The following is a 27603-nucleotide window of genomic DNA, read 5'->3' on the forward strand; positions in this document are numbered from 1 at the left end:
CTTTGGATTCAAAACTTTTTGTTTTTAATTAAATTGTTTTAAGATGGCAAGCTGAAATAATTTTCTGAGACAATTTAACTACACTATCTACAACTGACAGTTAACAATACTGTTTGAATCCATTTCACAAAAATCAGACTGTTACAGTTGTTCAAACACATTGATCACATGTTTTGTCTTGAGTCTTTAATGTGTTTTTTTTTTCATCTTTTTTCAGAAGATATATTGAAGATGGTTTGTGGAAACTAATTAGATGTAAGCATATTTATTTAACAAAAACAGCAATATTATGCGTAGAACTATGCAGTGTAGTGGAGCAAGCAATAGCATCAGGGGTCCACAAGGGGGAAGCATTGAGTTGATACTTCTCAGTGTTGACTAGGTTCTGTTTGTTACACCTGGGTGCAGACCAAAACAACCCAAATTAATTCTGCAACGGTTAAATTGTGGTGGTAACGTGCTCTGACCTGGCTCTGATCCAACTACAGAAAAACACTGACATAATAGAAAGGTACAACCAGCACACAGCAGTAAGAGGACACGTTGACCTACCAGCAATCTGGACAAGGTGTGTCTCCATAACTGTGTTCTATGTACTGTTATTTAAATTCTGATAATATAATGCAGTACTTGTTTAACATGCAATATAGAGCTAATTAGAACAAATCTGTTAATGGACAGTTTGCCTCCTCTAAGAATTTATAGAAGCTTCTGGTTAGACTAAAACTTAATTGCATGTCAATAATTTACCATTCACTTTTATAGCTGTTTTCTTTCACAGTTCTTTTTGTAGTTCATCTTCTTCTTTTTGTCTCTTTTTTAGATGGCATTTAGATAATGTTTTCTAAACCAATCTAGCTTCACTGTCTGCAACAAACAGTTAACAATGATGTCTGAATCCTTTCCCCAACAGTCAAATTGTTGCAATATGATTACTAACACAATTAATTGTCCCAATGACTCACTATTTCACGAACAACTGGGAGAACATTTAAAACTTTCAAACCAGGCCAGATTATACTTATTATTACTTATTGTATCATACCCCAAAGCAGGTCAGTAGAGTGCTTTATACTGTGGCTCTTTATAGATGTGTGTATGGAGGTGAGGGGTTTGGATTATTTATTTTATGTCTTTTTTTATTTCCTCTGTCACTCTTTTAGGAAACAGAGGTATCTCCGCCTTCAGCTAAAATAACTGACTGTTTCTCATTTTGCTGTGCCCCAGACTAAAATAATTGACTCACACTTGGGTGCAGACCAAAACAACCACACAAGACCCTTCAGAGTCAGTGGTTTCGGCCGGGTCCCAAACAAAGATTGCAGCGGTTTGTTTGTGGAAGCAACCCGGTTCAACCATAATCTGACCCAACTACCAGGTGTACTCCGCAAGCTTGAGCTAAACTGTAACTGTAACTGCTCCTGTAGGCCAAATTGTTTTTCCCAGGGTGGGGAAGTCATGACCCTACTCTCTGGCTCTGCATCTGTCTGGCTGGTACTCGATGATGAGTGAGATTGGAATGGGTTAGGGTAAGAATGTCAGTGTGAGTTAGTCAGAGGTAGAGTACAGCAGGTCATGAGTTCACCATCATGGTAAATAAAGTATTGCATCTTGTAGCCAGGGGTGCTTTGCACTCTTGGACGTGGCATAGCACGCACACTTTAGGAGCTTGTCTAGTCAGAGCCGGTCAGCCCTATACACTCACTATGCAAGCTGCATAGGGCCTAGCAAATTGCACTTCCCCTTTGTCTGAAAGTAGGTGTTTACAACTTTAATGAGATGAAGTGGAACTATCTTTTCTCATCACAAAGAGACTAAAAAACCCACCATGATGCCATTCCCTAACTGGAAGCGATGCAAATGAGCAAACCTTAGGGCTTCCTGCTTCAGAAGCCACAGCATCTTTACTTTATAAGGATATCCTCCAAAGGATGAGGTTTGGAGGGAAATTGGCCTGATTGGCCACCCAAAGTGCCACCCCATTATCCCATGTGGCTGGCAGTTCATCTCTTCGTCTGTCTGTGTCTTTTTTCCACGGCTGGGCTCTGTGACTTTGTGCCTGACAAAAGTGAGAGTGAAATATGTATTTTGTTTGATCAACACCAACAGGCAAGTGTTCTCTCTCAAAAAAAAAATTAAGAAAAAAATGCGCATTCATTTGCAACTTGTTATTGACTAGTTCAAACTATATATGGGTGTGATGGCACTCTTCATAGACACACATCATTTTTAAACAAGATCATTATTATCTAGTCTCTCAGTCAATGTTTAGTACCAACTCAGGACTAATGCAAGATGGTAAACAATTGATTGACATTGATTATTGATTAAATATTGAATTTAAAATGTTGACTGGGCATACTGGGCAATATGGATGCACATCCCTTAGTAAATAATAATCATGACTTCAGGGAGGTCAGAACCAGCTCTGTGTGTAGTAGCAGCTAGCTGGAAAATGAACTGAGGTCTCACCTAGTGTAAAAGAGTATTTCTAAGACATTACCTCAAAGTGCACATAGCATTCTGCTGGTATTTTGCCTGGTAGCCTACATTGCCCATATACTTACCACGGTTATGAGCAAATGCCAACACTGCCATTGCTCCATGTTAAATTTCAAACCAAGTAAGGTCTTATGAGAACGTTACTAGATTTGACTACAGTCACCAACAATCACCACCATAGGACTTTCACATAAAGAATACACAGTGGCAGTACTGTACCACCTATTGTACCTGTCTACAAGAGGGTGTTCCTTTAAGTAAATACACAGGTAAGTCCACAAATGAAAACAGAAGCAGATGTACAAATATATATATATAAACAATATTTATGTAGCTCCTTGCTTTAATTCGTCCTTTTTCTTGTCTTTTCTTTGCTTATATGTACATAGTTATACATTTTAATCCTTTTCCTAGCTATAGCTCCTCTTATGCCATGCTTCCTTGGTGCTCCACTTGCAGGTGTGTCTAGTAGCAGCAATTTGTTCAGTTTTTAGAAATGCTGCACAAGAGGTAGGAACCAAAAAAGCGGTGTTATACTCTATTAAATAACACACTTTATTAAATAATATATGTAATAAAATAAAAATTTTTACAACAATAAATGTAGTTTAGTCAGGGGAAAAACTTTCTTTTAAGAGGCAGAAACCTTGAACAGACCCTGGCTCGAAAGGAAGCATTTTTAAGGTAAGTAGAATTGGTCCAAGCACAGAACCTCATGAAATCAAATGTCACCTTTATAACATATTTTTAGCTTAGTGACAATCTATGATAGAGTGCTATAAGTCAATACTATTTAACATAAAATACATTTCTAAACAGTAATTTTCTATGTCACATATGCAGCTTTAATATTGTATTTACGGCTACTGAAAACACACAAATGCTGCATTTATTTATACCATACTAGCTAACTGGCTCCTTAAGACCTACAGAGTTGCCTCAAATGAGCTAATATAGCAGTCTTGCTAGCCTACACAAACTAGCTTAAAACTCCACAAAACTACAAAAAGGCACCACAATATGACTAAACTTTATAATCCTAACAACCATATCATAACAAACATAAACAAGTAGCGTCCATTTTTGGCATAAGGCAAACACGCTTTGTAATGCGGACACACTCTGGACTTGGCGAGCTACCGTACACCTTTCTTCCCTTTTTTGGCGAGACCCTTTCAAAATTATCACGTAACCTAACAATAACTCTTAAAAGATTAATAAAGAGGAAAAAAAAGTAACTTCTTGAAATATGCTGGGCCATATTAAAGGTCATTTGCAAATACACTTATATGGTTTTTTTTTTCATGTCTGTGACATATTCTCCAGTTATAGACATTGAAACTGTAGTGAAAGGTTACTGCTCTAATGTTGATATGACTATGAACAGACCCTTTTCACTTTCTATTTTAGCTGGCGACACTTTGACTCTAGTGAAGTGTCACTGCAGACTCAGGTGAGCAGTGTTATCTGCCAAAATAAAATGCACTGGCATGATCGACATCCACATGAATATCAAAATCACCTTCAATAATTACTTTATGTTTTCCAGGTCGGGTGTCAACGACTAAGAACAATGCTTTTTTTTAGATTCAGGATTAGATAGATAGATAGAGGGAAATTCAATAATTAATACACAAGGCAAGTTTACACAAGGCAAGACAGGAGTGGCAATCTGAGTTATCTGTGACTTCTCATCTGGGGCCTGATCTTATGATCACAGGAGAGAGGTTGGTTATCAAAGAAAGAGGAGGAAGGTTATATATTTACCATATTAACATAAGTGGAGGAACACACCAGTATAAGAGAAAATACAACCAGCACACAGCAGTGAGAGGACACATTGAACTACCAGCAACCTGGACAAGGTATGTTTCTAGATAACTGGGTTTTCAAATATAATTTCTATAATTTACTGTTTATCAGAATATGTTCAAAACATGCAAGATGGAACTAATTATAACACTTTTATAAATGTATCTAAAACTTAATTGCATGTGAATCACTTTTATATAACTTTGTAGCTGTTTTCTTTCCCAGTTTCTTTTGGGTTCTAAACTTTTGTTATTTATCTTCTTTGATGACCTGTAGAAATGATTTTCTAAGACAATTTAACTTTGCTATGTACAACTGACAGTTAACAATGTTGTTTGAATCCTTTTCCTAACTATAAAATTGTTACTTGTCTAACACAGTACATGTTTTGTGTGTTTTGAGTCTTTAATGTGTTTTCTTTTTTCAAAAGATGGATTTATTTTCTCAACCAGAACTGTTTGATTTCCACGGAGTCCCAATGACCCACTATTTCACAGACAACTGGGAGAAGATTCAAAACTTTCAGGCCAGGCCAGATGATATACTCATTGTATCATACCCCAAAGCAGGTCAGTACAGTGCTTTAGACTGTAGCTCTTTATAGATGTGTGTATGGAGGACAGAGGCTCGGATTATTTATTTTATGTCTTTTTTATTTCCTCTGTCTCTCTTTTAGGAAACACCTGGCTCAACTACATACTCGACCTGCTGTATTTTGGTCAGACTTCTCCAGAGCGTCAGACAGCCATGCCTCTCTATGCAAGAGTGCCTTGCTTGGAGATCATCATCCCCTCTAAGCCAGGTTGAATTAACAATCACGTACTCACCATATTTCATGTCATAAATATGCTAACATTTTTATGCCATGTTAATAATTTGCGGTCTTTTGCTGAAATTAGTAAACTGAACTGTTCACATTAAATATTACACGTCGTTATGTTGTATTATAAAGAGAGTGTACAATAGCTTAATGATAATTTGTTCATTTGTCTTGGTCATTGTATCTGAACGGTTTATGTGTAGTTGTATTGTGTTTGTCATTCACTGACATGTAAATAGTTTTAATGTACAGGATCTACTCCACATATGTACAGAGGAACAGAGCTGGCAGACAACTTCCCCACCTCTCCTCGACTCATTAAGACGCATCTTCCTGTCCAGTTTCTTTTCCGAAGTCCTTTTGGGAGAAAAACTGCAGGGTTAGTTTGTGTGTTATTTTAACCTCACAAGAAGCTTTGTGATTATATTAGTATAGTGCAATTTGAGGAAATGTTGGCACACATGTCCAAAAGTGCACCAAAACACATGAGGTGGTAAAAAAAAATACTACATTCAAACAATTAATCAATATAAATTGAGTTTTTTTATGTGTTATTTTGAATAATCCTGTTGTTGTGTAAATTAACCCAAACAGACTTTTATTTGAGTTGGGTATTGACCTTGGGAAATCAAATTTGGTGACACTGAATAATCTCTGATGAAATGCCATGTCAACACTTGCATCAATTTGGCAAAGAATACGTGAAAAAATTATTATAAGTGCAGCGCCAATAGTTGACAATTGTACTATTTAAACCAACCAATTTTTTTTTCTACTAAGGCAATAGTTAACCTTTTAGAGTCAAGGCCCTCCAGAATAATCGGGTTGGTGTTTGTGGACCCTATGTTGAATGTCTTTAAAGGAATGACATCACTGAGAGCTGCTTTCTGTTCTCCAGCTACTAGTACAGTTTATTTTTGATCAGTTGTTCATAAACACATATTTCATGTTACATGCATAAGATAATAAAGATAATGTTTTTTTCTTGTTGTTTAGATGGTATATGTGGCCGGCAATGGAAAGGACAGTGTGGTGTCTTTTTTCCATTTTGATCGCATGAACATGATCCAGCCAGAGCCTGGAGACTGGAGCAGCTACCTCCAGAGATTCATGGAGGGAAAGAGTATGTATGAAATACTATAATAAAGTGGCTTGTATGAGAGATACACACTCCTCCACACCCTTCAAGTGCATTTATTTATTGTTCTGTTGCTTTAGTTGTGTTTGGATCCTGGTACGACCATGTGAACAGCTGGTGGAAGAAAAAACAGAGTTATTCAAAACTCCATTACATGTTCTACAAAGATCTGGTTGAGGTAGTTTATTTGCTTTGTGGGTTGTCTGTGTTTGTGTGATTCAAAAGTCTCACCCTGATCAGGTTAATTGTACAAAGCTCTGCTCTAGAGGGTAATTGTGTGATGATAATATTTGCTTCCAGGATACTGAATGGGAAATAGACAAGCTCTGCTGCTTTCTTGGTTTGTCTCCTTCAGCTGAAGAAAAGGAAAGAATCATAGACAGAGCGCAGTTTGATAAAATGAAAACGAACAACATGATAAACCATATAAACGTCAGATTCATGGATTTAAAAATGTCTCCCTTCATAAGAAAAGGTACAGTGAACAATTACACAATTTACATGTGAAATATATATATTCTATCTTCACTGATTCTCTGTGGTTCTGCAGGGAAAGTTGGTGACTGGAAGAACCATTTCACTGTGGCCCAGAATGAACAGTTTGATGAAGACTACAAGAAAAAGATGAAGAATCTTACACTGTAGTTTTGTACTGAACTCTAGAGGCCCGGCCGTGCAGAGTCAGAAGAGCCTGAACTGATATGTGATATAATACACAATAATATTGTGTATTGTAAATAGTAAATTTGATTGACAGGATATTGTCTAATCATTTCTAACTATAGTGATGTCGACTGATGTTATAATATCATCCAAATATTAGCCAAAAACTTTTTAAAAAAATTATGATTGGGAATCTGCATTATATCACTAGTTTGTGGAAATTGAGTGGATGGATTAATGAGATGTAAGTGTATTATTTTAAAAAACAGCAATGGTAATAAAGGGGCTTCAAATTTTCTCATTTTTATTTGAATCCAGACATGAAATGCAGCAAGAAATACAAGAACAAAAGTTCAATGAGCAAAATAAAAAAAAAAACAATCTAACACTGTACTCCTGTACTGTAACTACAGACTGGAAGGGGCACATTGATTGTATTTTCTATGGCACGTACTGCTTTGTGGAGGGGACAACACTACGGGTGCTGGAGATACCACCCTGGTCATGAAGTAAAAGAGGTAACAGTGAAAACTGATACAGTGAAATCTTACAGGTTCATTGGAATGTAGACAACAACACAAGGCCATTGTACTGTAAATACGAAACAAGTCAAGCATCTCACATCACTGGGAAGTACTGCAAGTCACCTTGAGGTAACCGGGAAAATGGATTTACTCTTAGGAACAGAGGCCTAAATTAAGATTTATTTATTATTATTATTTATTAAGTGTTTATCCACTTTTGGAAAAAAAAAACACTTCTTGAAATGTATCATTAAATATTAACAAAAGTAATCCAAGATTAAATTTCAGTCATCTTTTTGTGAGGTTCAGTTACCATCTCAGGTTGGAACAAAACCTTTTAAATGTAAGACTGAGGAGAGAACCACTGGGCTATTTTCAGGATCACCAAACAGATTCAAGTTCATCAATAGATTAAATATGGTTGGATGTGAAGGGTTTTATCTGTTTCTTTCCAATACCTTCGTTCTGCCCATTAGTTATTCATTTTGCATAACCATTACAATCCTGAGCACAGCCCAGAAAGTCCTTCACATAACCTCTGTAGTCAAGTATTAACTGTCACAGCTCTGCATGTCATACCCAGACCTCAATCTGATGTCACAATAGTCTGCACAGCTCAGACACAATACCACTTCAGATTGTCTTTCACAGTAACAACTACAACTATGTTTCAAATACACCTTTATTCATGAACATCAAAAATAACATTATTTACATTGTTGCTTATACATCATATATTTGAAAGATATTTTCCTCTTGAGTAGTAAAATACTTCAGTCTAGTGCTCAGGCTTACAGTTAAGTGCTCTGTTATTGAGTTAGGTCTAATATAAGAGATCTGAGGATCATGCCAAGCCAGTCATGTGGGGTGCAGCCCTGCAAAGCTGTGTAGCTTTTAATTAGTTAACATATCAAACAATCTGAATTGATTCAATGCAACTGATAGGATCATGATTGTGTAATAATATTTTAGTCAAATTCTGTAAAACTGCAGTCAGAGGCTTCAATCATACATAATTACTGATTGCAAAAGCTTTGTCATTATGAGTCCTACAGCAAAGTCCTACAGCAAACTAATAAGATAAAATGCTTTAAACTCACAGGGGAATGCTTGAATTTTGACAATTTCAGCTACATCTAAAAGCTTCAGCAACACTTTCACATGCATGCGTCTGCATGTTTCAGGCTGTTGTTTACTGCCTGTGCCTTTACGTAACCAGCTTCACATTAGCATACGAGGCAGACTGGACAACAACAACAGCAGCAGCATGTTAAGAGCTTAGAAGAAGTAATCCGTAGGTGAGTCACTATGATACTGGTAAGACGCTATAGAGAGTTAACCCAAATAATGGGTTTATAGATCCATAAAAATAGCACAAAACCAACCAAGGTTATGTATGGCACATCACAAAGCAAATATGGAAGACAGCAAATAAACTCTATGAAAGCTATGAAATTCACAATTATTGATATGCAGACATTTTTCACAGAAACAATAGAAATAAGACCTTAGAGCTACATCTGTCTTTAACCCTTCAAACATACTGAAACTCTGGGTGCCCAGATAGCTCAGTGGGTAGAGCTGGCGACCCATGCACCAAGGCTGAGTCCTTGCTGCAGCGGCCCAGGGTTCGAATCCAACCTGCAGCCCCTTGTTGCGTGTCATCCCCTCTCTCTGACCCCCTTTCCTGTCCATCTTCAGCTGTCACTATCATAAAAAGCAATAAAAGCCCAAAAATAATAATAAAAAAAAAACATATTGAAACTCTCAGTTGTGCTGTTCACAGACAGGGAGTTGATGATCTAAACCCATTTCATAACTTTATTCAAGTTATGGGAAGATAAAAATCATCACACCAACCCAAAGCAGGGACCTGCTAAAGAGCAATTTTTAGGACTTGTTGAACTGGATTCATGGTCCCAGTGTACTTGAAGTTATACCAGTGTTATGCAGGAGTGTGTTTTCGAGAGGAAAGACAAGAAAAAGAGGGAGATAATGGGTGGTAGAGAAAGAGATGAAAAGAGTTGATGTTGATGAAATTAGTGTGTTGTGTTGTTTATCTGTGCTATATCTTATCTTGTATCTTATATTTTTATCTTAGATTTACTCCTAGAGTAAAAGGTATACCATATCTGTTCCACCAACATAGTTGTTGAACCCTTTAACGAAGCAAAAGGCAACTAGATGATATCCTTTACGGTGATCACCAAGAGACACTTTTCAATACTTTCCCTTTCTCTTCTAAAAATATTACATTTTTAGGCCAATCTTTGGGCCATTCAATCATTTATTTGTTGAACTCTTGGTTAGGAACAGTATGTTAAATGTGGTGTAGTTGATATGCGGCCATTGGTCCTTATGTTCAAGGTTTGGTTCATAGATCAATAATTTCACTGCTGACACTGGCAGAGTCATCGTGTCTGCTCACCTCCAGGTAACTCCGTGACCCTACCGGTCTCCCAGCCCTCCCCCGCACCCTCTCTGAGTCCGGGGTGATAAAAGGCCGTGTGTCGTCCACCCCATCCTCCCCCAGATGCCCTGTCGATGTTCTGGAGGGGCGAAGGGACACAGGGCAGGACACTGATGAAGGGACACTTCCTGCCGTGTTCCCAGCCCACCTGTAACCCTGGTGGGAGGGTGTGGGGGGAGCAGTCACCTGCCTGCTGGGCACACTGCTGAGAACGCTGCCCCCCAGTGGCATGGAAGACTCTGTTGGGGCATCGCTGCTTTCAGACAGCATCTGAGGGTCACTGTTCCTGCGGAGCCACGGCCCCTGGCTGACCCCTGAGCCCGGGGAGGGGCACTGTGAGGTTTGGTTCAAAGGATAAAACAAGCTCCCTTCACCGAGCAGGTGTTCCCTGTGCAGAGCCTTGTCAATGCTGCGGGTCAGGTCAATGGGAGATGGGGGCCGCAGATCAAACTCATAAAGAGACAGGGAAGTGTCCCTATCCTGATCCAGGCTGCCACTCACTGAGCGCTGTGGAGGCCGGCCCAGCGCCTGCAGTCTCAGCAGGGAGCCTGTGGAGCCATCAGATATGCCTCGTTCTGCAGAGTGGCCCCTGTGGTTGCGTCCCCGGTTGCTGTCTTTGACACAGCGTGGCTGTGCAGTGGCCTGCTCGTGGTTCTGGTTCCTGATCAAACTCTTGCTGATGTCAGCTCCAGGGCGCTCCTGGCCAGCCCAGTTGTTAGGCACCTCCCCTGGTCCTCCTCCTCCTCCCACCCCATTACTGTCAGACTTTTTACATGGCTTCCCCCTCAGGCTCTGGACTATCTTGGACCAGCAGGTGTGTCTTTGAGTGGAACCTACAGATTGGCCAGGGGACGGCAGGTCTCCTGCTGCTCTGCCATCTGGCCCGCTCTCCTCCCTTCCTCTGCAACCTTGAGGCCTCCAGAACACCCAGGAAGCCAGGAGCAGGAGTGAGAACCCCCAGGCCAGCTCCAGGAGCCGGGCCCAGAAGTGTACCAGCCACCACCCCCAGTTGAAGCGTGTCCAGTTTCCTAGCAGTCCATAGAGCCATAAGGTGGCATGAACATGCAGCCCACAGCACAGTGCCCCCAGGACTGCACACACTGCCAGCACTCTTCCCAGGATCACCCCTAACCTCCTGCTCCCTGTCCAAGCCTTCCTCCTGGCCTCTTCAGGGACTCCAGCATGAGGAATAGCAGGGCAGCGTATACGTGGAAAGACATAGCAGAGGAAGCCCAGACACAGAGCAAGACCCCAGCACAGGGACAGGACCTGTAGGGTGACGGGCACCACAGGGGACAGTGCTGGTGAAAGCAGATCAGCCGCCAGCAGCAGGGTACACTGCAACACAGCCAGCACAGCCACCAGAGGAGGACGTTCCAAAGTTGGAGGTAACACACTTACTCCTGCCACCCTCAATGCCAGCAGTGCCAGGGCGGCCTGTGTCCACACCAGCAGGTGTAGAGGCAAGTTGTAGAGCGCAGTAACTGCGGGGCGAGGGAGGAATTTCCGCGTGCCATAGGGGTCAATTAGAAAAAGAACCGCTCTAAGTCCCCCGGCCAGAAACAACAGAGCATTGGCAAGTGCAAGAGCCCCTCGGTGAGGACAGTTTGTGCCAGGGGACAGAGTGAGACCAAGAGCAGCACCAGCAAACAGGAGGAGGAAGAGGCTTGCTGAGCCGTAGACATGAAGCTCCCAGGCAAAAGCCAGCGTCTGGCTCAGGTCCCCCCAGTAGAGAAGTGTGGCATTAGGGGAAGGACTGGTGCTGGGAGAGGGGGCTGCATTAGAAGTAGAGAAGGGAGCTTGGTGAGGATGTCCTAGGAGAATGGAGCGGTTCCTTTGACCAATGCCAGTCTGATATGTGGGGCTCAACCTTATTCGGGTGACCCCTGTGGCAAGGAAGGAAGCGGTCCCTAGAAAAAGAGAAACAGAGTTTTGGTTTTCAGTTTTTTAAATACATGAAACTAAAATGTTAATAGTAAAGTTCTTCCTAAATGCCATTTATCTGAAAAGCAGAGCAATAGTATAAAAGTGCATGAAATACTGTTTTAGTGCCACTAGAGGGGTGTAGCTCACTATCAAAGTCAAGAGCTAGAACCAACTGGCCCTCTCTGTAACCAAATCTATTCTGTACAGACACATTGTCCCAGGCCTACATAAAGACAAGGTCTAATCAAATTAGCAAACTTGTACAGTCTCAACTGTATTTTTCCTTTTCTCTCTCATCTTTTAGAGTGTCAGGTTAGCTAATACCAGCACACAGGGTGTAGAGAATATTATATGTTTAAATATTCAAGCCAAAGTCAAATGATGTATTTCTAATTATTTTCAACGAAGTACTGAAAAAAGAAACACATGTAGAAAATATATTTACTCATCTAATACAACTGAAACAGCAATCATAACATGCAAAAATGGCAGTATGATTTGAATACCATGCCACCACATCATCCACATTATATTCCTAAATATGAAAGACATTATGTTGAGCGAAACTCCTCTGGATAACTGAGTAGTAATTGTGTGGCTTAATTGGATTAGATTATGTAATTAACGTCTACATTACGTAAAATAAACAGTGTCACATAGCATCCAGAATGAGAAAAACTCTCTTAAATTCTTGCAGTATTATACAATACTTAACTACCTCGTGGGATAAGACAGCATCGCAATGTGCCACCTCGTTATATCTCTGTCTCTCTCTGATTTTCACATGCACACACATATTTCTGTTTGTTCAAGGCACTCCACCTTCTCCTTCTGCAATACCATGGAAACACCCAACAGCATTATAATCATGAAGCCATTCATCACTGAGTGCTTTGTGAAGTGCTCAACTGTAAAGATAACACAGTGTAAAAAACATAACCTACAAGAACTGGTTGAGTACCATGGAATGATGTGAATAATCCTACTAACAGAGAGAAGACACCAACCCCATAAAATGTGTCTGATAGTAGCTAAAGGGTATCTATCTAGAATTATTTCTGAGGAATTGTTTCACGCACACACACATTTAAACTTGATGGATGGTGGAACAACATGATCAGAGGTAAAACACTCAAACCATCAGCTACTTGGAGGGCTTTAAGCTCCGTCCTCACCCCGTAGAGGACACCCATAAAACTGACACAACGACTAATGACTCACTCCAACATGTGTTTCACTTCCTGGCTCTCTCCCTCACTCCCTCCTATCACACATGCGTTTCAGACTCACACAGGCGAGCACTGCGTACAGATCACAGACACACTTCTTTATTTATATAAACGTATGTTTTACTTCCTTCCCTCAAACTTTTTTTTTTCTAACAGGAGCAAGATCCAGACACATTCCAGATGTGCTGATCACATTTCACAGCTGGATACACTTAGACCTACCCCTACCCTTGAGTTTTCTCTTTAACAAACACACACACACACACACACACACACACACACACACACACACGCACACACACTGCTTACACTGCTTTATATGTCAGCATGTTGCAATGAACCAAAAACTAAATATCCTGTTCCATCTCATAGGACACACAATCATACGTATGTTAACGACCCAGATATATACACGCAGTAGAAACTGGTACCACCATGGATGCAGGCCGTTCATACTTTCAATGAACTGCCAAAAAACTTACTCGAAGTTAAATGTACTCATGGGGCAGGAGTCTGACCATTTAAAAGTCATTAAGATGTTGTTCACATAGTATCTAAGAGACTTGCTCATAGGCCCCATGTGTCATGCTTTTCCTTTTCCATCTACGTTTTTTTCAGCTCCCCTCCCTTCATCCCTTTCTCCGTGCATCTGGTTTTCATTATCATCCCTCTCCTTGCAATTCTGTGTCTGTACCTTTCTTCTACCACACTTTCACCCACCCCAATCTAGTCTCTCATCGGTATTCCCCACAGTCTCTTTTTCAGACCCTACTTTCCTCTTGTCTATCTCTTTGCCTGGCTGCAATTCTACCCGCCCCCTCTTCAAACCTCCCTCTCACCTCCTGCTCATACTTTCTTTCCTCCCTGTGTCTACCCCACATAACTACCACCCCACTTTTCATGGAAATGTTTCTTTGCTTTTTCCCTCCTTTGAAGGCTTTTCCAGATTCTTCCAGTAAAGAAGTCCCAGCTGCACAAATAATTCCATTTTAAATTATCAAAGGATAAAGGTCACTCTAAAAGAATCAACTACAGAGCACAAGACCTTCATTTATTACCTGTCCTTGATGACTGTACAGTTGTGCTGGCTGTATTTCTTCCCATTTGCGTTGTTTTGTTGGGTTGATTTGTTGTTTTGGAGGATGTTCTCACAGCTTCCTGTGTAGTAAGCGAACTAGTTGTCGCTTTGGTTGCCACTTGCTGTGTTGAGGTGTTTGAATGCGAACTGTTTTGGGCAGAAACTGGCTGTCCGACAGTCTCTGACTGTTTATCAACAGAGTCGGTGGTGGTAGTTGTGAGTTGGGGTAATGTCACTGCAGCAGAGTCCTGCTTTGGAGTAACTTTTTTGGTGGAAGGAGTGTTTGCCGTCAGTTCACCTAAAAATGGTGGAAAAGACACATTTGTGACATGGTGTGAAGATTTTGACCTCAACAGCACCTTACCGTCATGAAGCATTAATTCTAATATATTTGATTTCTCACCTGTTAACATTACAGTCCGAGGTGTCGCCTGTGTTCCCACAGGGGACAGGGTGGCTCTTGTCTCAGTCTGTGGCGTCGTAGAGATTTTACTGGCTGTTGTAAGGACAAACAGTTGAGGCTCCAGCGTCTGACTGTCTGGCAGTGGCGTTTCTACATCAGAAACTTTAGATATCGCGGTCTGTGCCTGTGGCCGATACTGAGCCATTTCATCACCAACCGTTGGCAGACCAATAGGTGATTCCTCCGTCACAACCATCACTGTTGAGATACTGCCTGATCCCAACCCCTGCAAATCATCATCCTCTGTCTCTTTCACTGATCCCTCCTCTGGATTCCCTGCTATCACTGGCTTATCAACTGCAGACTCAGCGACAGCAGAGGAGGGCAAAGTGGGCAGTGGTGGAGTTGAGCCTTTTGTAGTAGCATCTCCCTTTGCTAAAGCCCTGAGGATTGCTAAACTAGCTGTATCAGTCCTGGGCCTGGTGGCAGTAGGTTGTGTTAAAACTGGCCCGCTGCTGAGGTTCTGCGTAGAAAGGCCAGGTATAAAAGAAGGAGTGGACTGTGCAGTAGGATGGGATATTCTCTGTTGCACTGCATTTGTAGTTGTCAGTCTATCCCGCACTGTAGCTCTGATAGGCACATCACTACGCCCTCTGGGAGGCAAAGAAGGCCAAAATCTAGCAGTCTGCTTGGTTGGTTGAGGTGAAGAATTAATAGGCAGGTCCAGACGAGGGAGGGGGGATGACGAGCCAATGATGGTCTGGGCAGCTGAAGGATGAAGGAGGGTGAGAAGGAAGCCCAGGAAAAGGAGAGACATGGGAGCCATGATCTGCCTTTGAGTGGTGAGCAGTGACTGGTCCCTCTGCCTGTGCGTCACACCATCCTTCCACTGTGCTTCTGTTGACAGAAAAAAAGGGTATTTTTTTACATTTTACAAAATAAAACAAACAACACAAGCACAGACACAAAACACACTGCGGCTGTGTACATATAAATACATAAAATTCACTACTATTTAAAATGTACTGAAATAGTGTAAAGCTTTGAATTTGTTGTCATGTCTCATTTGAGGAGTGCATGTTGTAGCATTGCTATGCTGATTCAGAGGGCAGGTCAATGACGCTCCCACAAGGTGTTAGCAGCATGACACCAGCGAACGCAGGGCGTGGTAAGGTGTATGGTTTCAGAATACATGGCACATATACCGACACAAACAGGCACTCACAAAGGCAAAAGTTCAGCTTAGTTATATAACAAGTTGCACCAGCAAATTGATCAAGCCAAAAAAATAACCCAAAAGGAGTCATAGATGGTTTTCATTCTGCGGCAGATGGACATTCATTTTTTTCTCCTCGCTATCTCTGCCATAAAATGATCTTTGGATGAATATGAGTTTCTTTCTGCTCCAAAGCCTTTGTTTTTTTTTGTTCCATGCTGCAGGACTTTACTCCCTTTTCTGCCAGTTCTGTTTGAGTCACAGATGCCAGGAGCTGACAGCTGTAACGCAGAGTGTGGTGAAGCTCAGAGAGCCCAGTGACACAGAGAAACCCCCCCCCGGCCCTCGAGGATTACACAATCCTACGAGTCATCTAACTAAACAGCTGCCAGTTGCATCCCCTCAACGTACACTTCTTATCAAAAAAAACACCCCTTTCATAAACCTCGCTTGTTTAAACCAGTCTCTACCTATGACTCATAGTGGGAGATAACCTTGGGGGAGTAGTCAGGACTATACTGAAACTTCAGCTGAAACATTAGGAGGAAAAGCACAGAAAATAGAAATCAGTGCCTATGGGAGAATTCATTCTGCTGCTTATGACTCACCTCAGGCCCATTCACGGCAGCAATGTCTAACTCTCTCTGAAAAATGACTGCAGCTGGCATATGCATTTTGTGCTCAGGAACATGTGTAAGATGTGTGTCATTCATGTGAGTATATGGAAAAAACGTGTTTAAGTATGTGTGTGTGCACAAGGGGTCGGTCACCAAGCAGGAAGTCAAAGAGCACACTGTTGGCATGTGAGAAAATGAACTGAATGCAATCTCAGCTTGCTCTAGAGCTCGTCTTGTTTCCCTGTTTACTAAGTGTTGGTAGTGTTACACAGGAGCAGCTGAGGAGAAAAACTGTCCATGAGTGGAGTAATATAAGTGGTAGTATATCTCAATCTCCACCCACTCACAGTAGCCTCAATGTTTATTTTCCTTCCTATCTCAGCCACCTCTTCTGCTCTCAGTCTAGTCGGCTGTTGGCCAATCTAACCTCTGATTAATCCCTGTTTTTCCCCCTTTCTTTCCTACCCCCCTGTCCCCTATTTAACTGGAGTTGTTTCAACACAGTCCAACAACATGTTAAGGTGAGGTCTGAAGATAGAGAGATAAGGTGGATATAAGAATGCGGAGATAAGAAATATGAGTATGCTGCCAGGAAGAATAGGCAGGAGGGGACAGAGAGAGATGGAAGGTTGAAGGAGGCATACTGATGGTAATGAGGATGACAGTGGTTGGTACTGCAAAGGGGGGGGAACTGAGAGGATCTGTGACAAAATTAAGAGATAGCTAGTTGATAGAAACTGACAGGAACTAGGAAGCAGAATATTTGAAGAAAAAAAGATGAAGAGTCACGAGGAAACTATGTTTCAGGATTAACAGGTTTGTTGTGGTCCAAGCACAGATATGGATGTCCAGGAAGGCATGCGGAGAAACTGAGTCTGCTTCACTTTTTCTCTGAGGTTAACTGGCAGGTGCACAGTCCCTGGCGGCCCGCGATAAACAACCTGACTATTGAGAAATGGCTTTTAGTAAACATACCACTATCTTGATCCAAAGTAATCCAGTATGCGTCAGTCTATGTTTATGTGTATGAAGGTATGGGGATTAATGAGTCTTAAAAAGCATCTGGCCAAATAGCTCTAGCGAGAAGAGAGAAACACTCTGCTGCTGCTGTATTTGAAACACTGTCAGCATTAATCTCATCTTCACACATGGATCATAGGCACAAATACACAGCCTCACACACACAGCAGTCGTTTCCCACAACGTTTTTCTTAAAGGGATTCAGACAAATTTACTACAAGTTGCCACTGAGCTAATACAAACGGAATAAATTTAGGCTGATTGGCATCTCCTCTAAGCAGTCTAAATTACAGGCCAGGAACAGGCGACCATGTGCGCTGTTGGATTTCATTTCTAACCAAACACTACAAAGAGTAGATCAGTGTAATCAGCTGGTTTGGTGTTTGGCTTGAATATGAATCTACATACTCTCAGCCCACCATCGCACATCCTTGTAAGCTACATCCCCTTCAACAGTGAGTAAAATAGAGACACACATTTACAAGAAAAAGACAAAATAGGTCCCTCTGTGACTGTCCGCGGGGAGGAGGCAGATGGGTGCACGGCCAGTCAGAGTATTTTTATCATGTTCAGCCCCTCGGGGCCGAGGGACACATCACTCTCTATTTAATTTGCAGTGGGGTGTGCATGTTGTGTAGATGTCGTCACTCTATGTCGCACAATACGTTCTTTATCCAAAGCAGGAAATGCCCATGGATAATATCCAATAGTACAGCAGCAAGCAGCAATCTGAAGATTACTATAAACTCCTTGCCCAAAGTATAGACCTGTTGGTTATACAATCACATGACTCAGTACAACAGCAGCTGTTACTAATCAGTTAATCGTTGCAATACTGATGTCATGTCTACACTAACGTATTAATGTGACTAGCTAATGTCAGTGCTTCACATAATGGACCAGGCAGAGGGAGTGGGGTGGGCAGTTTTTGGAGAATCTCCCTCTTTCTTGCAAATGTTCTCTCTCCTCTCTGCCAGATTCCAGACAGTCTGGCAGTGCACACTTTCCATTAATTTGAGTGAATATTTCCAGGGCCAGACATAAGTCTGTTTGTGCACAGGAGGATCTGTGTCTTTTTGACAAAAGCTGGTCTAATGTACACTTGTCTCAATCAGGGCTGGGTATCAAACCTCAGCGCTTTTTTGGTAATACGAGAAATGCACAACAGAGTATGGAAAACGGACTGAATGTCTTGTCAGAACTGTAATCTTGTTTACTTCTCTGATCCGATCAGTTCCTGATTGAAATCACAATTTTGCTAATTTTAGACTGTAATTTATTTAGGCAAAGGTCTTGTACAGCTGCTTGTGTTTAGACAACGTTTTAGAACTTCAGCAGCTGAAAAATAGAGTTTTGTAGAAAAACATGTTGATATTCCTCAAAGCAAGGTATAGAAATGAATACTGTTACTGAATACTGAACCTCAGCTATTACATCAGCACAAGCATTGGAACAAGACTAGTCTACAGTCATACTAGAGGACTGTATTGAGGCACAGTGGTCCTTTGAGCTAAATGCTATCGTCTGTATACTAACATCATCATAGTGACAATGTTAACATGCTGATATTTAGCAGGTTTATTGTTGACCACATTAGATTAGAGTGTTAGTATGTTAACAGTTGCTAATTAGCACAAAGTACGGCTGAGGCTAGTTGGAATGTTATTTGGTCAAAAAATAAAGTACTGGTCAAAATAAATGTAAATCTGGCTCTATATGCTATGTTTAGCAAATCATAGAATCCTTTTATTTCTGAGGTAAGGTATAAACTGTGCAAAACACTGCATGTTTCCTTTTCTCTCTAAAAGTGAAACTGCTGTCTTTGTGCCTTTATATCACGATTCATTTTTCATCTCACTGATTTGAATCTGCACATATCTGTTTTTCGATATATCTTTACATTCCTAGAGAATATATGTGGACACATGCCTGCACTGTGTGTCAGTGCATGAGATTACGAGACCATGTCTTTGACTGGGTGATTGATACCTGAGTTGACTTGTAGTGTCCAATGTCAAGGTGACTCTCTAATGAGCAGGATTTAACAGTCAAAGTCACGCATGACTGGAACGGCTCTGAGCTGAGAAGAAGAGCTTGTTAATGGGCAGTAGGGAAGCACATGTGTGGGATGGGAAAATAAAAAAAGATACAAATCTTTCAATATAAAAATAAAGACAAATTGGCAGTAAAACGGATTACAAAGCTAGAGAGGTACAGTGATGGGATTTCTGCAGTGACAGCAATAATGGACAGACACAGAAAGCAAAGAGAGGAATAGTAAAAATGGACAGAGGGAAAAAGAGAGGCAAAGACAGAGAAAGAGACTGGAATAAACCAGCAGAAAGCTGTGTGTCACAGTGGACTTCTGCACTGCAACGGTTCCTCAGTCAACCACAGCAGTTATGTATTACTTGCCATGCAGATGTGTAACGTGTTTGTACTGCGCTATGTGGAGGGAGAGGTGAGACTGTGCGGCAGTGTATGTACATGAATTTATGTGTACGTGAGACAGAGAGAAAAACAGAGAGAGGGGGAAATGGCAGAGGGAGTATGTGTGGTTGACTTGGTATGTGGGGTAGAGGGGGGAGGTCGCTGGTTTGACCGTTATAAATTCCACACCTTGAAAAACATATAGATCGCAAACAGATCCCACAATATTCCCCTTGTTATTTCAATTATAGCTACCACATTAAATTGTATTAAAATAATAATCAAACAGGCAATTAACTATTCAGTTTGATTAATACATAAGGAGATATATGAGCTCTTCGCATGCATTATAGATTCTCCAGGAGGTTTTCCAGGTGAGGTCACTCAACTTCTAGACATCTGCCTTGGACTAAAAGCTGTCCATTTACCACCTAAGACAAACCAATGCCTGTTAAAGATGCCTCTCTCCTGGCGCTGTGGGGGGGGGTCAAAACTCCAGTGGAGCAACAGACCACACAGCGAGGTCAAGCCATACGAAAAGAGGAGGCTCCAGAACCAATCGCGGCTGCTTTTGATCCCCAGCTGAAGAGGATGTCCATCTTAAAAGTGCTGACAACAACATCTTTGACTGATGTTCCGCCTTAATGCAAGCCACAGATCAAAGGCTGAAGGTCAGCCCAAAAGGGTGGGGCACTTTAACTGCACTGTGATCCCCCCCCCACACACACACACACACACACACACACAACTTGACAGACACAGCCCTCTGCACTTGGGGTAAAACACAGGCCGCGAATATTGACGTGTGATTGGTGATCATTGTGAGAAACCAGAGTTTACATTGTCTACACAGATTCAGTGAATAATTATGAACTGAGTGTATCCAGAACTCCAAATTAGCATTCATACATTCCCAGAAACACACCCTGAGAGATAGTAATGGTGGTGACTGATTGAGGCAGCTGCTAAACCACGTCAAGCCACAAAACACTTTCAGGAGAATAGATTACAGGCATCGCAAGTCGTAACTGTTTGCCTGCATCGGGGAGTTAACCACAGCTCCAGTTCAACCCAAGACTCTCACATTGTTCCAGCTGGATGCAATAAAGTGACTGCTGTGTTAAGTGGTGTGTGGCAATCACTAGATGATGATGCAAACAGGTTTTATATGTATGAAAAGAAAGTTGTGTCTTCGGTGCATATTTACAACTTTATAAAAATGTAATAATTCATTTACTGGACTACTTGGGCTATTAACAGCCAAAATGATCCAGCGCCATAAAAGAGCTCAGGAACAGATGATGTCTGTGCGTAGTGTTGTGGGGTTGTGCCTCATTGATATACTGATGTCTTGATTTATGCTCTATTTTCCACTATGCTGACAGTTCAGGACTGTCTGTTCTGGAAAGTGTGTTATGTCTGCACCGAGGTATTATTTAACTGTGCTGCCAGTTGAAAAGTGTCTGGCTTCAAAATATGGGTGAATTATAACTTTATTTTTTACAAGCTAAGCCATTAAAGTAAGCCATTTATAGGCTTCTCAATACTGAGGCATGTAGTCATGGATCATCTTCTGTCCTCTTACACCCTTTTACTTTCAAAACCCGATTCCTCCGTGAATACACAAAACAGCCAGTACTAAATCTCTCTTGAGCTGCTTTACAATTGGAGTGGCTTTTTTTCTCTTGTCAGTGGATCAGGGTGTGCTATTTGTCTTTTGAATCTAAGTCGTCTGGCAGGGTTCTGCGTTTCATCCAGTAGCACTTTGGAGCAGCTCCGCCTGTGCGCTCTCAGTGAGAGGCGCATTGGCGCGGTTTTTCCCACTTTATGACTTCTCTCTCCGCTGGATGCGTTCAAATCCTGATGAGGAACAGGTGAATCCAGATCCTCTAAGAGCCACAGCCTCAACTTACACATTGAGGTTGAACAACCCTCGTAAAAGACACTGCAAACACACACATAACACATTTGCGCACCAGCAGGCAGTGGCACAAATTGAGAAATAGTACCCCACTTGTTGCAGTTTCCCCAAAGCGCACACTGGTTATTTCCACTTTCTGGACAGGCAAGCCTTCTCATTTCCTGGGATATTTGAGCATTAGGGATTTGCAATGCAAATTAATAAAACACGGTGAGCTGGTGAAGCCTGAAATGGGATGGGTCACACAAACTAGGACCATTTTTTAAACTAAGTGATGGGATAGTTACAGTTAGTCCACCTTTTACGTAAAATGCGACTTAATAAATGAACAATAAAGCACATAGCCTCTATGTGTCTTTATAAGCGGATCCTCATGGGCAACGTTGCCACTGAAATGTGTGGTTATTAAGTAGCCCATCCATAAGCAGCTATTTGCAACCTAGTAGCTTAAATAAAATGGTGCCCGTGTAAACTTTGCTACAGTGAAGGTCTTCGGGTAGTTATTCTGGATTCAGAAACTATAAAATTCAACAGAGGGGCGATTTAACGTGACTCTTGTCCACCTGCAGCCGTAATTCACCGCCGGTCACGAAACGCAGTAAAGGCGTCACAGTGTACGTTACCATCTTAACTGCAGGAAGACGCCTTCAAAAACGACCAAATGTGTCCTGCCCACACAAGCAAGAAACCACGTAGGCTACAGGTAAAAATAACAAATAGATAAAAATGTTAAGCTACGACAAACCCCTCCTCTAGTGTGTAAAATGAGCGTTAGCTATAGACTGGAAAACCTGAACCGACGACTGACATGGCGCGCACAGGTAAAAAAAGGTAACGTCACTGCGCAAAGTACCGCCGCATAGCAACCACTCCACTATCAGGGTCCATCTGCGACCACCGTGAACATACCTGCAGGGTCTGTGCAGCTCCTCTCCGATGGCGTCCTCTGCGGCAGGATATGAGGACTATCACATATTACAGAGTTAGCCAAAGGAGGAGTGTAGTCCGGTGGAGTCCGGCGCGTTGTTAGCCTCTGGGTGTTATACGGCCCCGCGGGTGGAGGTGGAAACGTCCCTCTATCGACACACATACACACACACACACAACAGTACGGAGAGGTTGCGTTCAGCAGAGCTTGTACCGCTGCCAGCTCTCTCGCCATGAGCTAGTAAGGAGATTGTACGCCCCCTCCAACCGCTCCATCTCTCTCCACATCGCTCCCTCCCTCTCCCATTCTCTCTCTCTCTCTCTCTCTCTCTCTCTCTCTCTCTCTCTCTCTCCTCACAAGCGGATAAACACGACTGCCCGCAAACCTTACAGCCTGGCACGTCTGTTACGCAACAGCAGTTTCAGATTGAGTACCGTTGTCATTTCATCCATTTATTTCTTTCTTTCTTTAAAGAGAGCAGCATGTTTAGGCAGTGGAAATATGACGACACTGGCATTGACATCATCACACAGCGTGCGGTGCTACTATCCAGGTTCTGGGTCCCCCCCCACTCTCACATTATAGCTGAAAATAAGGTGCCATGTGCGCCAAGCTGGGTTGTTAAAGCTGGCCGTGGTGGTGTGAAAGGAGTGTCATGTGGAGACAGGTGAGGAGGCACCTGACATTTCTGGCACAGTGGTGCGGCAGCAGCAGCGATGGGGTGGGGGGGGGGACAATAAACCGGGAACAGAGCTGTGAAACTCTAGCCCTCCTCTCTCCTCTACTGCCCTCCAACCAGGGTTTGCCAGCCTGAGCCAAGATGATACTGTTTCCTCCTGCTGCACCTTGGCTCGGTGCCTTCCCCGCCTATGATTGTCTCTGTCTTACGCAAACACAACACTCTAGTTTGGACATGCCGTTGAGACTTTGAGGTTTGCCCATATGTAGACATAAGTTGACATAAGAGCAGTAACTATATGGAAGTGTCTCAGTCTGGCTACCAGCAGTATAACCATTTTATTCTGTATATTTAGCTATTTCTCACTTTCATTAGTCCTCACGGTACAGTTGAGTCCTAAAATAACCTGTGCAGCTCAGAGGATTGTCCTAATGCCATTACATTACTACTGAGCCAGCAGGAGAGACACTGAAGGGTTTGGACAGGAGGAACAGGGACACTCTGAGATGGTAATCACATTGTTGCACATGGATTATGACTAATATTCCATAAGTGAAGGATAGAAGAATCGGGAATAGATTATGTAAAGTTCTCGCAAGAGATGTCATGTAGCTACTTTATATTATTAGCACGTGTAGGCATTATGTGTGTGTTTGCATGTGTGTGTGTACAAGACACCTTATAAACCCCTGGGTGCAGTGTTTATCATATAATTTGTTATCCAGTTATGTGCTGCTGTAATACCATTACCGTAATCCTGTGTACCAGAGGGGGTTCTGATTCATCTGACCTCCTCAAACAATATAAAGAGGCCCAGAGGAGCCTTTCTTCTTGCACATGTGCCCTCTTCTCTTGTCTAAATGCTTAACGTGCGTTGTTTGAACTAAGGGTGAGTTCAGCAGGGTTTGAATTTTGGTGGGCTCATGTCACTTCACTGAATAAAATTAGACCTTTCTTTCAACATGAATGCCCTGACATGAGGCGACTTCCTCCTCCTGTCCCAGTTTTCAACAGTGTGCCAAATTAGTCTTAAGACAAGTGCTCAAACCCAGAGTTTTGTCAAGCAGTTTATAGTAAGTGGCTGCACACGATGACACAGAGAAGCTTCACCAAGTGTGGTCCTGCTCCTCAAGTGTAAACATACATTTTTCATCAGATTTTTTAAGATTTATAACTATCCCATTGGCTATCTCTGTCCTGAGCTAGTGAAAAACAAAATCTCTCATTTTTAATTAAACAATTTTCATTTTCCTTATAACCATACATAAAATAACCCAAGTGGTATATGTTTACACATCCCACTAATCTTAAATTGAAGCAGGTCACCCCAGTAACTTACACATATATCCCCTTTGACTGACAGCTCTTGATTCATATGGGGAGTTTTTAGCGGGCTTTAAATAAGGTGAGTATTTAAAGCTTGCCAAATGAACAAATTCTTAACAAGGAGGGAGTTCACAGCACTCACACTGACATACGCCAAATCCACACATGGAACTCGTGCTACCCCACACCCATTTATATACACTGTGGATAGTGTTTCTATACCATCTTTGTCCAGGAATGTGGTGAATACATTCCACTTAGTCATTTGAATTGATCCTAGTAGGGGCTCTGAAACTTAACTCTGGAGCAGACGGAACTGTTTCTTTCTCCCAATCTATAAGGCATTGAACCTTAATCACAGCCAGCCAAGTGGGGATCTTATCAGATGGTAGAAAGTATTAATTTTCTCCACAAAATAAGCCTCTTTCATTAAGAACAGCCAAGACCTTCATATGTTAACGTCCATCCACACACATGTGAATCAAAAAAGCTTAAGATCTATAATACCTCTGCCAGCTCTGTGCTCTCAGTCTTTCTCTGTGTGGCTTTCCCCTCACCCTATGGTTGTCTAGACACCAAAGAATAATCTCCCCAACTCTGGGCCCCAAAGACAGACTTCCATGTGAGGACTGCCTTCCCCGTCTCTCAGGCTCCCCCACGGCTGCTTCCAAAAGCATTGGGTTTCACCACATCTATGGTGAATCAACAATATTCCCTTTAAATTTTATCCATCTTAGGTATTATATCAGATACAGTTATATAATACATCTGTTACTATTCAGGAATAATAACATCTATCATTTTAAGTACGAGACAACGCGTGGATATGCATAGAGACCATTTTTGGGCTCACAGGGGAAGAGAAACCTACACAAAGACTGGGTATGAAAAAAAAAGATAATAATAATTATTATTTTTAATAAAGTGAATCTCTTTCACAAATATAGTTTTAACTTGAATGGCAACATGATCATATTGTGAAAAAATATCAGGTTGTCAATCACCAGAAATTTACATATTTAACTGTCCATTTTGTTTTTTATTACTATTATTATTACCAATGTCTTACTTAACTGTTTATTACATACCTGCTAACATACATTCCTATATTTTACATACTTGTAAATAACTGTTTGTACAAACAATGCAATTCAATACAATTGGATTATCTGTCTATCCTTCATAATTTCTGCATCATTGTAATTGTAATTCACTGGATTAGCCAAAGAAAAAAAAAACTCAGTGTGGTTGTTTAATCTATAACATGTGTTTCTAATGAGGAGACCAACAAATAATGATGCAGAAAATGTACACTATCTGGTTATACTGTATTTCTATATGTCTATAAAGTTCAGTATACAGGGATTTGGGGTTTTGATCCACTCAAATGGCACACATATACTTGACAATTAGTCCCCCACATCTCTCTGACAGGGCCACCATAACACCACCTTTCACATCATGTCAATCAGACAAATTCAATCTTGCTGCTGCACATCTGGAAATAGAGGTCTTTACCTTTTGCTGGAGCTCCGAACAAAACTGCCGCCCCCTGGTGCCTGCAGAAAGTAATGATGTCCTCTTAAGAGAAAGTACACACCAGAGATGTCTGTTCAACTGAACACTTCCCGAGGCCATCACACAAGCTGAGACCAATCTCTTACGTAACCAACAAGCCACTTTTGTGTTGTTTTAGTCTTTGTGTGTCAACATGCGTGCACACATGGCATTTTCTTTCAAATCCATGCACCTCCAGCACACTTTAACCTCTCTGTATTTCATTTTTCCCTCCTGTTCTCTCAAGTCTATTTTTACTCTGCTTTTCTTCCTCACTGTGCCTCTGCCCTAAAGCTGGGCCCCAGCTTCTGTCCAGCTCAACTGGAGTGGGGATGAAAGCTGACTCACATATTCATTAACACGCATGGCTGCACAGACTAACCACAAATAAACAACATCTATGGATGTAAGACACGCACATATAGACACACACAGATGACGACATACATGATGCACCTGCCCGCTTACGCCAACGTGTCTTTCAAATTAGGGCAAGAAAGAGCTTTGGTAGCCATGCATGCTGTTGCCACATTTCAGAATGACTTATCCCCATATATTTTAAACAAATTAAAATATTGTTCAGTCATTGCCATACAGGGACAGAAATAGGTCAACAACCCCAGGAGACACATCCAAGATGTCAACAGAGAAAGTCACACGGCCCTTCAGAAGTGACAGCAGATAACTGCAGTCCCTGCTATAAAAAGACCAGCTGACACAGTCAACTAAGGCCTATAGATAAACATACAGACACCATGCCACCCAGTCAAACTGCTTTTTATGATCCAACAGGCAGACATACTATTTTGACGCAGGGAATGCACTGAAGAAATACAACACACCATTTTGGCATCCTATGACCTTTTCAGACATGCATGCAGATGCCATGACATGTTGGTACGTGGTGTAACAGTAACCACAGGGCTTCACAGAAAGCAATCACCCAGGGAAATAGTTACATTTATTCACAGATTAATAGAAAGAAAGCTGGCTAAAGCAAATGGTCCACTATGTGATATTATCTTGCAGAGTAATATCTTCCAATTCATACTGCCACCTAGGGGCATCTTCTGGCAACAGTTAGCAGAAGTGAAAGCCAATATGACAGTGATGGTTTCTGGGCTTGATGACTGTGCTAATATGCACATTTTCTCTCAAAATAAATACACAAAAAATAGCATGTAAGTTATTTTGTCTTTATTATAAAAAGGAGAGTGTGCCAGTGGGCTGCACTTGTACAGTAGTAGTGAAGTCAGGAAAGTAGACATAGTAAACAACATGAAAATGTAAACAATAACCCTGAGAATCGTTTTACAATAATTTGTTTTATGTCTAGAAAATTCA

The 27603-nt window shown here is 41.7% G+C and overlaps 1 protein-coding gene and 1 pseudogene across 1 annotated transcript; one reads left to right on the top strand and one right to left on the bottom strand.

Annotated features, from left to right (window-relative positions):
• Positions 1-4744: 4744 nt before the first annotated feature.
• LOC127377028 (cytosolic sulfotransferase 3-like) lies at positions 4745-6935 on the top strand (annotated as a pseudogene).
• Positions 6936-7222: 287 nt separating this feature from the next.
• On the bottom strand, positions 7223-23016 carry LOC127377502 (proline-rich transmembrane protein 3). Its single transcript, XM_051425421.1, has 4 exons — positions 22679-23016; positions 14566-15462; positions 14143-14460; positions 7223-11839 (listed from the first exon to the last, which is right to left on the bottom strand). Exons 1-4 carry the CDS (start codon positions 22929-22931, stop codon positions 9834-9836), a joined length of 3474 nt encoding a protein of 1157 aa, XP_051281381.1. The 5' UTR covers positions 22932-23016; the 3' UTR covers positions 7223-9833.
• Between the last annotated feature and the right edge of the window lie 4587 nt (positions 23017-27603).

This window comes from Dicentrarchus labrax, unplaced genomic scaffold (genome assembly GCF_905237075.1).
Source record: "Dicentrarchus labrax unplaced genomic scaffold, dlabrax2021, whole genome shotgun sequence".
Taxonomy (NCBI): domain Eukaryota; kingdom Metazoa; phylum Chordata; class Actinopteri; family Moronidae; genus Dicentrarchus; species Dicentrarchus labrax.